The 15,716-nt window shown below is 38.6% G+C and overlaps 1 protein-coding gene across 1 annotated transcript in view; it reads left to right on the top strand.

Annotated features, from left to right (window-relative positions):
* The window catches only part of COL6A5 (collagen type VI alpha 5 chain), a 117,647-nt gene that overhangs the window by 82,051 nt on the left and 19,880 nt on the right, over positions 1 to 15,716 (top strand). Inside the window, exons 36-37 of the mRNA XM_019726036.2 lie at positions 5,256 to 5,346; positions 10,645 to 10,853. Coding sequence (XP_019581595.2) covers positions 5,256 to 5,346; positions 10,645 to 10,853 — 300 coding nt within the window. The remainder of the gene's footprint in view (positions 1 to 5,255; positions 5,347 to 10,644; positions 10,854 to 15,716) is intronic.

A 15,716-nucleotide genomic window follows, 5' to 3' on the forward strand; every position in this document is an offset into this window, starting at 1 on the left:
TGTTTGTTAATAGTGTTGATAACTTAACATGTCTTTGCACCTATAACTAACTCAAATATGTGAATTAGATGGTGCGAGGAGGACAGGGATAGGGCATATCGAAGTTATACCCTGTTTATACCTTGGTCATAATATGGTGAGACTTTCTTCTTGATAGAATGTCTCTTAGCCCAAATCTCAGCACTTTTGAAACACAGAGTGACGGGAGGTCTCCTAGTTTACAGTCTCTCGACCTAAAGGCAATTTAGTCTCTCTTAGATGGTCCCCAGGATGAGCATTTAAACAAAAGTTTTCCCTGCTACACCTGGTTTATTTCTAACCGTGGCACACCCTGGAGACCTGCGTGAAGGTGTAAAGACACCACAGTCCTGTGCGGCTCCAAAAGAGTCTGATCATACACATCACATAGGAATCTTGTTAAAATGCTGATTCTACTTCAGTTTGTCTAGGATGGAGCCTGAGAGTCTGCATGTCTAACAGGATCCCCAGTTAAGTCAATGCTTCTGGTCCAAAAATTACACTTTGAGTAGCAAGACCATTGCACTACAGAGTGTCAACCATTGGATGGGCATTAGTTCACCAACTGAGCTGTGAAGAGAGAAATACAGAAATTGAGAATAAGCATCTAGAAACTTTAAAAGGAATTTGACATCGCCACAGCGTACAAGTGCATGAACAGTGGGCTGTGTCTCATTGAGCAAGATATAAACCAAACACATTAGTCTACAAAGGATTAGAAATAAAAAAAAAATACCTTGTCCTTCACCATGAATGGCTTGAGAAGCACTCTTTCTAAAGCAGTGGTTCTCAACTAGAGATGATTTTGCCCGCAGAGCACATTTGGAAATGTCTGTAGACATTTTTGATTGTCACAACTGAAGGAGAGGATGCTACTGGTATCTAGTGGGTAGGGACCAGAGATGTTGCTAACCATCCTACAATGCACAGGACACCCTCATCCACAGCAAGGAGTGATCCAGCTCAAAATGTCCAGAGCATTGAGGTTGAGAAACCCTGCTCTACAGGATTCCCACAGAATTGGAGTGGAACCTATTCTTTATGGGAATTTGACAAGTTTAGAGTTAGGTTCTGCTGGAAGCAGTCCTGCTACCCTAGAATTCCAAAGTTGTTCTGGTATCCAAGGACTCTCCAATGCCAACATAGTGACAATGTCTTGAGAGTTCACCCTTCATTGCAGAGAGAGCTCCACCTTTCTCCTCTGACTCATATTCAATTGGAGAAGCCAATAATTGCCCACTTGGGAATATCATGTTATTTTTTTTAACTCTAAATGCCTTCGATTGTAGGATGCAATAATATAGTACATAAAAAGAAAGGAAAATAATGCTTCCAATTAAATGTTGATACCAACTTTCCTATTAGAGTTTTTCTTTTATAGTAGTCGAGAGTTCTTTTAGAGAGAGTAGTATCGCTTCTACAGTAAAATAGACTGGTTAAGGCATCCCTAAAACTTCGTATTCAAAATTTGACTTTCGTAAGCTATTCCTTGATTCAGTCATTTCTGACCATCTTTTTCCATATTGTTCTTCATGCCATCAAGATTGATTATGATACAGCACTTTTAAAAGACCAAAAAAACCTCATAGCTAGCCTTGTTGGGGTCTTAAGTGGCTTTGCAATTATGTAGAGCTTGCTTACTTTTTATTATTTTTTCAATTTTTGTTTTTCAATTACTGTTGATATTCAATATTATATTGATTTCAGGTGTACAGCATACTGGCGAGACATTTATATAATTTACAGAGTGGTCCCCCTGATTAGTACCCATCTGCCACTATACATAGCTATTACCATATTAATGACTATATTTCCCGTACTGAACTTTACATCCCTGTGACTATTTTGTAACTACCTATTTGTACTTCTTAATCCCTTCACCTTTTTCACCCAGCTCCCAACCCCAATCCCATCTGGTAATCATGAATTTCTTCTATCAATCAGTTTCTGTTTTATTTGTTCATTTATTTTGTTCTTTCAATTCTACATATAAGTGAGATCATATGGTATGTCTTTCTCTGTCTGACTTATTTCACTTAGCATAATATCCTATAGGTCCATTCATGTTGTCCCAAATGGTAAGATTTCATTCTTTTTTATGGCTGAATAGTATTCCATTTTATATACGTACCACATCTCCTTCCTTCTTTCCTTCCTTCCTTCCTTCCTTCCTTCCTTCCTTCCTTCCTTCCTTCCTTCCTCCCTCCCCTCCCTCCCTCCCTCCCTCCCTTCCTCCCTTCTTTCTTTCTTTTTTAGTTAAGGTTTATTGGGGTGACAATTGTTAGTAAAGTTACATAAATTTCAGGTATACAATTCTGTATTACATCCTCTATAAATCACATTGTGTGTTCACCACCCAGGGTCAGTTCTCCTTCCATCACCATATATTTGATCCCTTTTACCATCATCTACCACCCTCCTACCCCCTTACCTTCTGGTAACCACTAAACTATTGTCCGTGTCTATGAGTTTTTGTTTCTCAGTTGTTTGTCTTGTTCTTTTGTTGTTTTTGGTTTATACACCACATATCTGTGAAATCATATGGTTTTCTACTTTTTCTGTCTGACTTATTTCGCTTAGCATCATACTCTCAAGATCCATCCATGGTATCACAAATGGTCCTATTTCATCTTTTCTTACCACCAAATAGTATTCCATTTTGTATATATACCACAACTTCTTTATCCATTCATCTATCGAAGAACATTTTGTTGTTTCCATGTCGTTGCCACCATAAATAAAGTGCCACCATAAATAAAATTTAAAAATGAACACCATAAATGTTCATTGCAGTGCACTTGTCTTTATGGATAAATGTTTTCATATTTTTGGGGTAGATACCCAGGAGAGGGATTGCTGGGTCATGTGGTAAGTCTATTCATAATTTTTGGAGGAACCTCCACATTGCTTTCCATAGTGGCTGCACCAATCTGCATTCCCACCAACAGTGTATGAGGGTTCCTTTTTCTCCACAGCCTCTCCAACATTCATTACTATTTGTCTTGTTAATGATAGCCATTCTAACTGGGGTGAGGTGATATCTCATTGTGGTTTTTATTTGCATTTCTCTGATGATTAATGATGTTGAGCACTTTTTTATATGTCTATTTGCCATTTGTATGTCCTCTTTGGAGAAATGTCTCTTCAGGTCCTGTGCTCATTTTTCAATTGTGTTGTTTGTTTTTTTGTTGTTGAGTTGCATGAGTTCCTTGTATATTTTGGATATTAACCCCTTACCAGAGGCACTGTTTGTAAAAATCTTCTCCCACTCTGTCGGTTGCCTCTTTATTTTGTCAATAGTTTTTTTTTGCTGTGCAGAAGTTTTTAAGTTTGATACAGTCCCGTTCATTTATTTTAGCTTTTACTTCCCTTGCCTTTGGAGTCAAATTCATAAACTGCTCTTTGAACCCAGGGTCCGTAAGTTTAGTACCTATGTTTTCTTCTATGCATTTTATTGTTTCAGGTCTTATGCTTAAGTCTTGGATCCATTTTGAATTAATTTTGGTACATGGTGACAAATAGCAGTCCAGTTTCATTCTTTTGCATGTGTCTTTCCAATTCTGGCAGCACCATTTATTGAAGAGGCTATCTTTTCTCCATTGTATGTTTTTTGCTTCTTTGTCAAAAATTATCTGTCCGTATTTATGTGGGTTTATTTCTAGGTTCTCAATTCTATTCCATTGGTCTATGTGTCTGTTTTTCCTCCAATACCATGGTGTTTGATTATTGTTGCCCTGTTGTACAGGCTAAAGTCGGGGAGTGTGATACCTCCAGCGTTGTTCTTTTTTCTTAGGATTGCTTTGGCTATTTGGGGTCTTTGTGGTTCCAAACAAATCTGATTATTTTTTGTTCTATTTCTTTGAAAAATGCCATCTTTGCCCAATTGTCTATTGATGGACACTTAGGTTGCTTCCATTATCTTGGCTATTGTAAATAATGCTGCAATGAATACATGGATGCATATATCTTTTTGAATTAGTGTTTTGGATTTCTTTGGATAAATACACAGAAGTGGAATTGCTGGGTCATAGGTTGTTCTATTTTTAATTTGTTTGGAACCTCCATACTGTTTTCCATTGCAATTACACCAATCTACAATCCAACCAAGAGTGAGGGCTCATGAGGATTCCCTTTTCTCCACATTCATGCCAATACTTGTTCTTTGTTGATTTTTTGATGATAGCCATTCTGACAGGTGTGAGGTGCTATCTCATTGTGGTTTTAATTTGCATTTCTCTGATGATTAGTGAGGTTGAACATCTTTTCATATAGAGCTTGCTTACTTTGATTTCTACCTGAGCAATGTTAAACACATTCAATTTGCTGCCTTCCCATAACCTCTTGTTTTGTAGGAATTAAAAGATTCCTTTCCTAATACTTCTGAGAATGTTTTCTAAACTACTGACCCCATTCTACAAGTTTTGGTGCTGGCATGTTTGCTGTTCCCAAATGCACAGACAGTGAACAACTGCATCACAGTTCCTGCATCACTAACAGCAACTTTCAAATGCAATTGATTAGAAGACACAGTCTCATTTCAGAGAAATGAAAGAAAATGCTCATCTTAGGACCAGAGAAAATGATGATTATAAAGCCATAAATATTTTCTGAGATATTTTAATAGAGTTTTGGAATATTCAATGGTCAAAGGCCTCCTTTAACTAAAAACTATTTGTTTTCCTGAACAAGGAGGAAAATGATATATTTCTCAATATTCCACAGCTTATAGAATAACTATAGGAAGGAAGTAAAGGAACTTATTTAAGTCAGTAAGTAAAAACCTTTTCTGTGATTTTTTTTCCCTTCTAGGAAATCAGTGTTAATTGGTATAGAAGCACAGAAATAGGATCATGTAATAAAATATTACCTTTTTGATATTTGATTTGTTAGCATAAGTCTGAGTGAAAAAGCTTTATAGAGTCAATAAAATATCCCTTAGATAATGTTGGCCTGACCATATAGAAATCATGGATCTCTGCATTACAATTAACCCTTAAATGAACAATTTGAGAAGGTCTGTTTCCTTGATGCTGGTTATTTGGCTGCAGAATACTCTAAAATTAAGTTTAGAATGCTATTGCTGGTTGATACTATTTTCTGTTTTCACCCCAGCCAAATTTTGCTGAAATCATTTAGTGACATTTATTGCTCCAAGAAGATTCCTTTGAGAATTCTCTATACCTACCAAACACAATTTCTAGTTTAAAGATCTAACTACAACTTTGTTCTCTCAATAGGAGGATTCAATCGGTACCCACCACCGATGCTTGAGCATGCGTGTACACTCATCAATTCAGAAGAAGAGGATAGTCAAAATAGCGGCTTCCTGTGAGTTAGAAAGCTCTTATATTTACAAGTGACTGTTAATGGACTGACAGGTGTATACCTGGCTAATGGCAGCTTGTTAGGTTGAGGAAGCTAATAAGGTCTCTGAAGTAAAAGCTCTTCTTGTGTTCCATTTCTGTAGCAGATGTTACATATCAAGCATGCTTTCTGGATTGATTTTGTTTTTAAATAGCCTCATGAGTTTTATTATAATTTTGCCTTTAAATTTATGAGATGTGGAATTTCCTCAGAAATTCCCACATTGAAATTTTGTGGGAATATTGAAATATTGGTAACATGTAAAATCTGATGCACGTTGTAGAGGTCCATCTGATTGCAGCCTGCCTACTCTGTCATCATTGAGCTGATGCATCACCACTGGTCTTCACCTGCACTACTCCACAATGATCATTCATGCTGTGTGTCATGATATTATTTTGCTTTTACTTTGTGTGATGTAGTATTCATGTATTATGTCTTACTTTGTTTCCTTTCTTCACTTACTCTCAACAGTTACTAGTGGGTACCAAACACCAGTATCAAATACAAATGTAAATATGTACATTGAAATTGCATGAATAGAATAAAAATGAGAATAAACTTATATTGAATATGGTTTCTATCATCATCTAAATAAAAACACAATCTTCTCAAATTATCATAGAGAACTCATTTCTAAGATTTTTATTAAAAATATACCTAACATACAATATTATGTTAGTTTCAGGGTATACCATAATTATTGAACAAGTATATTCCTGAAGAAGTCATCACCATGATAAGTCCAGCAACCATCTGACACCATACCACACTATCACATTATTGACGATATTCTTTATGCTATATATTACATCCCCATAACTTATTTGTTTTATAGCTGGAAATTTGGACCTCTCATTCCCCTTCACCTTTCTCCCCTTTTTTGATTTTTCAATTACAGTTGAAATTCAATTCATTTTATGTTAATTTCAGGTGTACAGCATAAAGGTTAGACATTTATATAACTAAAGAAGTGATCCCCCCTGACTAGTCTAATACCCACCTAGCACAATGCATAGTTATTACTGTATCATTGACTGTATTCCCAATGCTTTACTTTATATCCCCATAATTATTTTGTAACTACCAATGTGTGTTTCATAATCCCTTCCCCTTTTTTTCACCCACACCCCCAATCCTCCTCCCATTTGGCTATCACCAAAATATTCTCTGTATGTTTGCGTTTGTTTCCATTTTTCTGTTTGTTTATTTTGGTCTTTAGATTCCGTATATAAACAAAATCACATTGCATCTGTCTTTCTCAGTCTGACGCTTCACTTAGCACAGTACCTTCCAGGTCCATCCATGCTGCCGCAGATGGCAAGAAGTCATTCCCTTCCATGGCCGAGCAGTATTCCATTGTATATATGTACCACCTCCTCTTTATCCATTCTTCTGTCAATGGACACCCAGGCTGCCTCCACATCTTAGCCATTGTAAACAATGTTGTAATGAACATATGCACAGGCCCCTCAAAGTCGTGTTTTAGGTCTCTTTGAATAAATACCCGGAATTGGGATTACTGGGTCTTTCTTTGTCTCTTGTTATAGCCTTTGTTTTAAAGTCCATTTTGTCTGGTATAAGTACCTATACTTATTTATGTATAAGTACCTATAGTTATTTAAAGCTACTATATCTTTAAATTTTTTTTGTTTGTTTCCATTTACATGAAATATTTTTTTCCAGCCCTTTACTTTCCTTTTGTGTGCCTTTCAATCTGAAGTGAGTCTCTTGTAGGCAGCATATGTAAAAGTTTTGTTTTCTTATCCATTCAACCCTCCTATGTCTTTTTTTTTTAAAGATTTTTTATTTTATTTTATTGGGGAAGGGGTACAGGACTTTATTGGGGAACAGTGTGTACTTCCAGGACTTTTTTCCAAGTCAAGTTGTTGTCCTTTCAATCTTAGTTGTGGAGGGTGCTGTTCAGCTTCAAGTTATTGCCCTTTCAGTCTTAGTTGTGGAGGGTGCAGCTCAGCTCCAGGGCCAGTTGCCGTTGTTAGTTGCAGGGGGTGTAGCCCATCATCCCTTGTGGGAGTCGAACCAGCAACCTTGTGGTTGAGAGCCCACTGGCCCATGTGGGAATTGAACCGGCAGCCTTCGGAGTTAGGAGCATGGAGCTCTAACCGCCTGAGCCACTGGGCCGGCCCTCCTATGTCTTTTGATTGGAGCATTTAATCATTTTACTTTGAAAATAATTGTTGATATATATGTAGCTATTGCCATTTCATTCATAATTTTGATTTTTTTTTTTTTTTTGTCTTAAAGAAGTCCCTCTAACATTCCTTGTGATACTGGTTTGGTAGTGATGAACCGCTTTAGCTTTTTCTGGTCTGGGAAGCTCTTTATCTGTCTTTCAAATGATAGCCTTGCTGGGTAGAGTACCTTTGGTTGTAGGTCCTTGGTTTTCATCACTTTGAATATTTTGTGCCAATCCTTTCTGATCTGCACATCTTCTGTTGAAAAATCAGCTGACAATTTTATGGGGGGAGGGGACTCATAATTTACCATTTGTCTTTCTCTTGCTGCTTTTAGGATTCGTTCTTTGTCTTTGACCTTTGCCATTCTAATTATAATGTGTTTTGCTGTGTAGGCCTGTTTGGGTTCATCTAGTTTGGGACTCTCTGTGCTTTCTGAGACTTGTATGTCTAGACTTGTATATCTATTTAGAGTTGTATATCTATTTCCTTTGCCAGGTTAGAAAACTTTTCAGTTTTTCTTCAAATAGATTTTCAATCCCTTGCTTTCTCTCTTATTCTGGTATCCCTATGATGTGAATGTTGTTACCCTTGATGTTATCACAGAAGTCTCTTCAACTATCCTTTTTTTTTTTTTCCTGCTGTTCCGATTGGGTGTTTTCTGCTACTTTGCCTTCCAAGTTGCTGATTTGGTCTCTGCTTAATCTAGTCTGCTGGTGATTCCTTCTAGTGCATTCTTGATTTCAGTTATTGTATTCTTCACTTCTGACTGGTTCTTTTCTATGGTTTCTGTGTCTTTTTTATGCTTACTAGCTCTCTGTTGAAGTTCTCACTAAGTTCATTGAGCATCCTTATAACTATTGTTTTGAACTCTGACTCTGGTAGGTTGCTTGTCTCTATTTTGTTTAGTTCTTTTTCTGGAGTTTTCTCCTGTTCTTTCATTTGGGTCGTATTTCTTTGTTTCCTCATTTTGGCTGCCTCTCCATGTTTGTTTCTATGTATTAGATAAATATTCTATGTCTCCCAGTCTTGGCCGGGTGCCCTTATGCAGTAGGTGCCCTGTGGGCACAGTCTCCCAGGTCACCTGCTCTGGGTGCTCCAGGAGTGTTCCTTGTGTGGGTTGTGTGTGCCCTCCTCTTATAGTTGAACCTTGATTGCTATTGGCATATCATTGGGTGACACTGGCTCTCAGGCTGGTTGGCTGTGGCGTTTGGCAATATCCATAGCTTATGGGCTGCTGTGTGGGGAGCTTACCACATGCAGTGGTATTTGCCCCAGTGGACCCTGGTGTCTGTTGAGACTGCTCTTTGCGTATGCTGTTTGTGGGGCTAATTGGGAGGTGCTCCTCTGTGGTCTGAAATCAATCTCCAAGTATGTTGCTTTGGGACCTCTTGGGAGGGGTTCTGGCGCTTGCCCAGGTCACCCACTGTCTGTGACCAGCCAGGGAGCTACAAAGTGATCTGCAGTTGTTCATTGCCTGTGCTAAAGTTGGAGGCACATGGGAAAGGCCACGCTGCAAACCGAGGATGGCTGCCACTAGTACTGGGTCCGGGGTAGCTCCACAAAAAGCCAGACACCCCAAGGCCTGCTGTCACCTGCCAACTTTCTTAAGGTTCAGCCACTGATAAAGCCTCCTGTGTTACATGAGTTGGGTGAGGCAGGGTCTTAGAGAGTCACTAGAGTGGGAAGAGTTGTGGTCACCAGGTTCAGGCAGACTCTGGTTTGGTGCCAGTGCTGAATCTGGGGCTACTCAGAAAAAGTCTCAGAGCACACCAAGGCTAGTTGCCATCTGGAGACTCTGATAGCTTTACAAGAAAAAGTGCAATGTGGGTGGGGTTGGCTGCTTGCAAGAAAGTACCTCCAAAGTTGTGGGATTTGGGTGAGGTGGGGTCCCAGCAGAGCTCACCAGACCAATTCAGATTCAGATTTGGCCATGGTGGGGGCACGCTCAACACAGGAAAGATGGCACCCACCTGCCGGCTGCACAGGAGGAGGACCCCACACAGGGGAAATGGCGACTGTCCTCCAGCCCTCGCCCTGAAGCCATACACCTCAGTCTGCCCCCTTGTATGCCTCCGACGTCCCCCAAGTCACCGTCCCTCCGCCGGAGCCCAGGGTGAGTGCCTGGTAATGAGAAAGTCTTCTGCAGGCCATTTAAGAGGGCGTCTGGGTTTTCTGCAGCCTTCCATTCCATCCAAATGGTCAGAATACCTACTATTTCTAACAGCCCGGTGTTGTGGGGTCTCCTCTTCCTGGTACCAGTAATCCAGGCTGGGGAGCCTGGTGTGGGGCTAGGGTTCCTTGTTACTCCAGGGAGAACCTCCACTGCCAAGATATTCCTCCTAATTCTCAACCACAACATGGACATTTGGGATCAGCCTGTTTTGCCTCTCTGCCCCTCCTACCAGTCTCAATGTGGCTTTTTTATATCCTTAATTATAAAAAAGTTTTGTTCAGCCAGACTTCAGAGGGTTCTCCAAGTTTATTGTTCTATAATTTAGTTTTAATTTTAATGTATTCATGGAACGAAGCATTCACAGTTTTTATCTACTCTGCCATCTTGGATCTCTCCCATAGAGAATTCTTAAACACCTAAGAATGTAAAAGTAGACACCATTTTAAGAGGTATGATGTCAATGAGATATGTTTTATATGGTCTTATTCTTTTCAGAGTTCTTGGTGAGTTAAGACTATTTTCTGTTATTTTCTGTAGTGATTAATATCAATCTGAGACACATTATTTGGTTGTTCCAAAAAACCAATGATTGAGTTTCTTGTCATTTATCTAAAACCCTGTGGCAAATCAGACTTGGTTTATTCCAAAATAGTATTTCATAGGCTGTAAGCAGGAGGATAAATGGGAACTTTTTAATTTATCAGTTTATACTTTTTGAATAATAAATATAATGAATCTTCATGAATTATTTGATTGAAATGAAGTTAGTTTTTTACCACTCATTTTTCTTCTAAGAAATAATTAAGTAACTATATTAAGTTCTTGGGATATTTTATTTGCATGCCCCAAAGTTATCTAGATTCACCTGAAACTTTGCTTTTTATCTTCTAGATTTACTGCTGAGACGCATGAGATTTCTTCCAGAAAGAACAGCTTCATTAGTCATGAATTAACTGCTGGGAGAGACTCATCTTTTGTGTTGGAAGACAGTGGAAGTGACCGTTATTTTTACAATTCAAGACAGATGTTAAAGTCACCAAAATTGATGATTAAATATGAAAAAGATCAGGATTCTGAAGAAATTGCAAGTCTTACTTCTGGTAAGGAAATGAAAAGTTATGATGGAAATTTTTAGATAAATGGGCCCTTGTCTTTTAACACCAGTAGAGAATCAAACACATTAAGGTAAGTATGTATCTAAAACAACTTTTTTCAAGTTCAAGATGGTAGCTACAACTAATGCTTTTATTGAAAGTGAAGAATTAAATGGTTACAGGCACAACTAAGGAGATTTCTAATATAAGCTGTAAGAAATGTCCCTGATAGTCTTACCAAAATTCTTACAGCTTATATTAGAAATCTCCTTAGTTGTGCCTGTAGCCATTTAATTTCAAGATTTCTCTAGATTCCACAACTTAGAAGGTTAGTATGAATAGAAGGAGGTAATATAGAGAACATCAGAGCAAAGGAGGAATTAAAATAACTTTAAAAGTTGGCCTTGCCAGTGCCCCAGAATTTGTGATTGCATGAGAAAGTATGTTGTTTTTGAGATACCTGGAAATGATAAAGCATGAACTTCCCCACTGCCTACTCTATGTATTTGAATGGCAAAGCAGTAATACCTTTGGTCAGAATTTAAAGGTTTCAAATAGATCAGATACACTGGATTTTTGCCTGTATTTTTATTAAAAAGGATGGCATTCTAAACAGACTATTCAGCCATTCCATCTATGCATTTAGAGTCCAAAATGCATCCAAAAGTGCTTATTTGGCCAGGATGCCAGCATTTAAAGCATTATGTCATGAGTATCATGTGTGTTGTTAGATTATGCAAGTTTAAAAGAAAAAGGGGCCAATTTCATACCAATTATTCATAAGAATGAATAACACTTAGTAGCTTCCTTAGATAAATAAATTTTCTTTTCCTTGGGTTCAATACTCATGTCCTTACATTGAAGTCCCCTGGTTTCTGAACTGTAAATATTTGAACTTCATCTTTAAAACAGCTGAACTTTCTACAAATGAATACATTTCTATAAAAGAAATTAACATTAAGAATAAAAAGTCATCAATTATTAATTGAAAAATAAGACTTAAAAAAGAGGTAGTGTAGTAAAACTGGATAGATGTAGTACCATGGCATTAAGGCATTCAAGTGTGTATATTTTCAGTTCAAACAATTGTTTATTGTCACATAGACATAGCTTAAAGAAGAGAATAAAATATTTTTAATGGGCATAGTTAATTTTGGGTGTTTATTTTAATGATATGGGAATAACAGCAGCCCTCAAGACAGAAGAATTTATTATGGTTTGGTTTAAAACGAAGGAAAAGAAAAAGAGAAGTTGTTTTGGCAGTGTTAGAATAGCAAACTATCATTTGTAATATTTTGTTAGCAGTAAGCATTCTAAAATCGAATAATTCAGAAGTGTGAAACTTTTCAGGAAACACAGATAAGACTGGATATTTAAGAAAGAAAGAAAACTCATCTTTGCAGCCATCTTTAATGACCATTTTTCAGTCATAATAGACTTTTCATTTGGTTTTTCAGATGTCTGAGAATCAAGATACTTATAGCTAGCATAAGGTCCAATTTGGCTGAAGATATAATTGTATATGGCTCTAGTAAGAAAAAATATATAAATTGTTAGTTACTCCACCCCTCCATTTCCTCTTGCAGTAGGTTGAGTTCTATGAGTGCTGGAAGTTCTATGAGGATTATGTCAGTTTATGATGGCCTGGAAACAGTGAGTCTCAGACATAAGGATAATATGTGTTTTTTATTCTTTAAAATAAATCTGAATCTCAGATCATGAGTACTGTCTAGCGACTTTGTGCTATTCCTTTTTTTGGTTTTAATCACCTTTCGCCATTTGCCAAAACCTGCTGAGAACTTTCTATTTAATGTGCTATGGGGACAGAGTCCCAGACAGCAGTTTCCAGGCTCTTGGCCTCACGTGGAAAGGTGCTGGCTCGGATAGTAGATGACCATCAGCTGTGACTAGTTGGCCATCAGCTTTAACCAGTTAGCCAATTAGCCTCTAATATAACTGCCAGGGCTATGCTGAGGGGTTGGTTGGCAGAGAAGTAGACGGCGGATTGTGCATCATGTAAAGCCTCCTTCCTGTGTCTCCAACCCAGCCGCCAGTGAGACTATAGTGGTGTGACTCCCCTATCTATGGCTCTGTTGGTGTTCCTCTTTGGCCTCACCATATCCTGCATTCTTGTGCGGGGAGTGGGACCAGAGTCTCCGCATAACACCTTCCATCCCTGGTTTGATGGACCACTTGACTGTTTGCTTGGGAACTACCGCCGTGTAGTGGGACAGGCAGGTGTTTGCTTCCTGTGTCTCCCCTGGGCCGCCAGAGAAACTGGGGTGCAGGAAGACCCCTTGTTGGAGTACTGGCAGATGTTTGCTTTTGTGTCTCAGCCAGCTGCCATTGAGAATATAGTGCTATGACGCCCCTGTCTATGGCTCCGTGAGTGTTCCTTTTTGGCTTCACCCTATCCTGTGTTCTTGTGTGGGGAGCGGGAGCTGAGTCCCTGCATGACATGCGCCAGCCTTGGGGAGAGTAAATTGTGGTTCAGATGTTCTATTCAGTCACTAAGAGATGAGCTTTGATAAGTTCCAGATGTATTGCACAAATAAAAGGGCGATAATTTTTATAAGCACCTCCATATGTTATGCTTGTTACTCATTCATGTGTGATTTTTATGGCTGATGGCTGATCTTTCTACCCTTGAACTGAGAATCAGGGGAAAGTCAGGAATCTTAACCATTTAAGAAATTTATAGAGTTCCAGAGCCCTGTGGGCTGGTGATGAGTTGTGTATCACCCCCTTTCACAAGAAGCACTCTACTATCTCTCTAATTATATCTCTCTCTGCTTCTTACCTATTCTGATTTCCAAGTTGATTTTTAATGCCATCACCTTTCCTGGCTGTGGGGACAGAGTCCCAGATAGCAGTTTCCAGGCTCTCCATCTCACATGGAAAGGTGCTGGCTCCATTATTAAATGGCCATCAGTTGTAATCAGATGGCCATCTGCTGTGGCTGGTTGGCCATCAGCTGTTACTGGTTAGCCATTAGCCACTAATATAACTGCTGTGGCTACTCTAGCAAGAGCAGACTGTGGCTAGCAAGTGGGGTTAGCAAGTGTGGATGGCGGATTGCAGATCGTGTGGATTCTACTTCCTGTGTTTCTCCTGGCCACCAGCAAGACTAGGGTGCAGGAAGACCCCTGTTGGGGTACTGGTGGATGTTTGCTTTTGTGTCTCGACCAGCCACCATTGAGAATATAGTGGTAGGACTCCCCTATCTATGGCTCCGTGGGTGTTCCTTTTTGGCCTCACCGTATCCTGCGTTTTTATGTGGGGAGCAGGGACCAGAGTCCCTGCATGACACTGGCACTCTCCACACCTTAAAGCAACTCAAGGACAATCTGTAGTTTTTTGGAATCATGTAATGAAAAATGTGTGGTTTAATTCTAATTAAATTGCAATTGTTGACTCAGTGGCAAGCCTAGCACTTTCATCAAAGGTGAAAGTTAATCAGTATTTAAAATACATTTAGTCTGCTTTCAGGATTAAAGAAGGACAAGATAATTTGTAAGGAATGTGAAATACTAACCCAAATTCAGCCTCAAGCTCACTCATAGCCTTAAGTAGTCCCAGGCCTTAGGATAACTTCAACTAATGTTCTTTTCAATGAATTTCATTGAGAAATAAGAAGCAACACTTTCCTCTTCGCATGAGGCTGGGAGTGAGCTCAAGGGACTATTCATTGTCTTTGTTTTATATTTTTTATTTTCCTAACTTTATTATTTTTCTAACCTGCTTCTGATCTACAAATTAGCTCTTTTTTTAAAAGCAAATGCATCTTTTGACTTTGAGTCAATCATAGGGTATTAAAGCTGGAAAGGTATTTGGTGATCGCCTCTCACAAATTCACCTGGGGACAATTCCACTCTACCCTGCCCTAGGAGACATATTGCAATATCTGGAGATATTTTTTGTTGTCACAACTGGAGGGTGCTACTGGCATCTAGTTGGTAGAGGCCAGAGATGCTACTAAACATTCTACAATATGCAGGACATGTCCTCACAACACAGAATGATCCAGTCAAACTCAATAGTGAGAGAAATCCTGTGTTAAAAGAAATTTCATTCCCCCACAGTCATGGAACTAGAAGATTCAGTAGAGGGACACATGGTTCCTGCACCCTGTCCACTGTTTCCCCATCACACCCTCAGAATTCTGCTAATTTTAGAAAACTTATAAAAATAGTGTTATACCATATAAATTTTAATAGTAAAAATCTCAAATCAAACAAATTAGCATGTTGAGCTATTTGTAGTGTAGAATATATTCTTTGGTGTTTTTTCCGTACACATGTAGGTTTATATAGCTTTATTCAATTGCATATCCTGCTTTTTACATAATATTATGTCATACATTTTATGTATTACTGCAAGCTTTATACTGATTCTTCTGAGTCCTCATAATGTTACTTTCAGTGAATGAGTGTATTTAACTCTTTACCTCTTGTTGAACACTTAGCTTGCTTCTAATTTTGCTGTCATGTAGTGAACTTGAATACATATCCTCACTTCTACTAAATTTAAATCTGTACTGGAATTAAAAGCAGCAGAATTGGCTTCTGAGTCACCCACAGAACATCAGCTGAATGTCCCGCTTTCATGTCACTACACAGTCTAAAGAGGAAGGCAATAATAGAATTGTGGTCATATCTAAATTTTAATGACATGTTTCATGAACTCTTTAGGAAACCTCAACTATCTTGATGCTCCTTGGAAAATAAGCTGAGTCCCCTGTTCATCTGAAACTTTAGACTGAGGTTGTTGCATTTTCTTTTCCTTGGGAATTTATTTTATTGGGTTTTGTAAGGGGAGGGAATCTTAGGATTTTTGCTTTGTGTTTCCACTTCAGGAACACTTCTCTTC

This window comes from Rhinolophus sinicus, linkage group LG10 (genome assembly GCF_036562045.2).
Source record: "Rhinolophus sinicus isolate RSC01 linkage group LG10, ASM3656204v1, whole genome shotgun sequence".
NCBI classification, from domain to species: domain Eukaryota; kingdom Metazoa; phylum Chordata; class Mammalia; order Chiroptera; family Rhinolophidae; genus Rhinolophus; species Rhinolophus sinicus.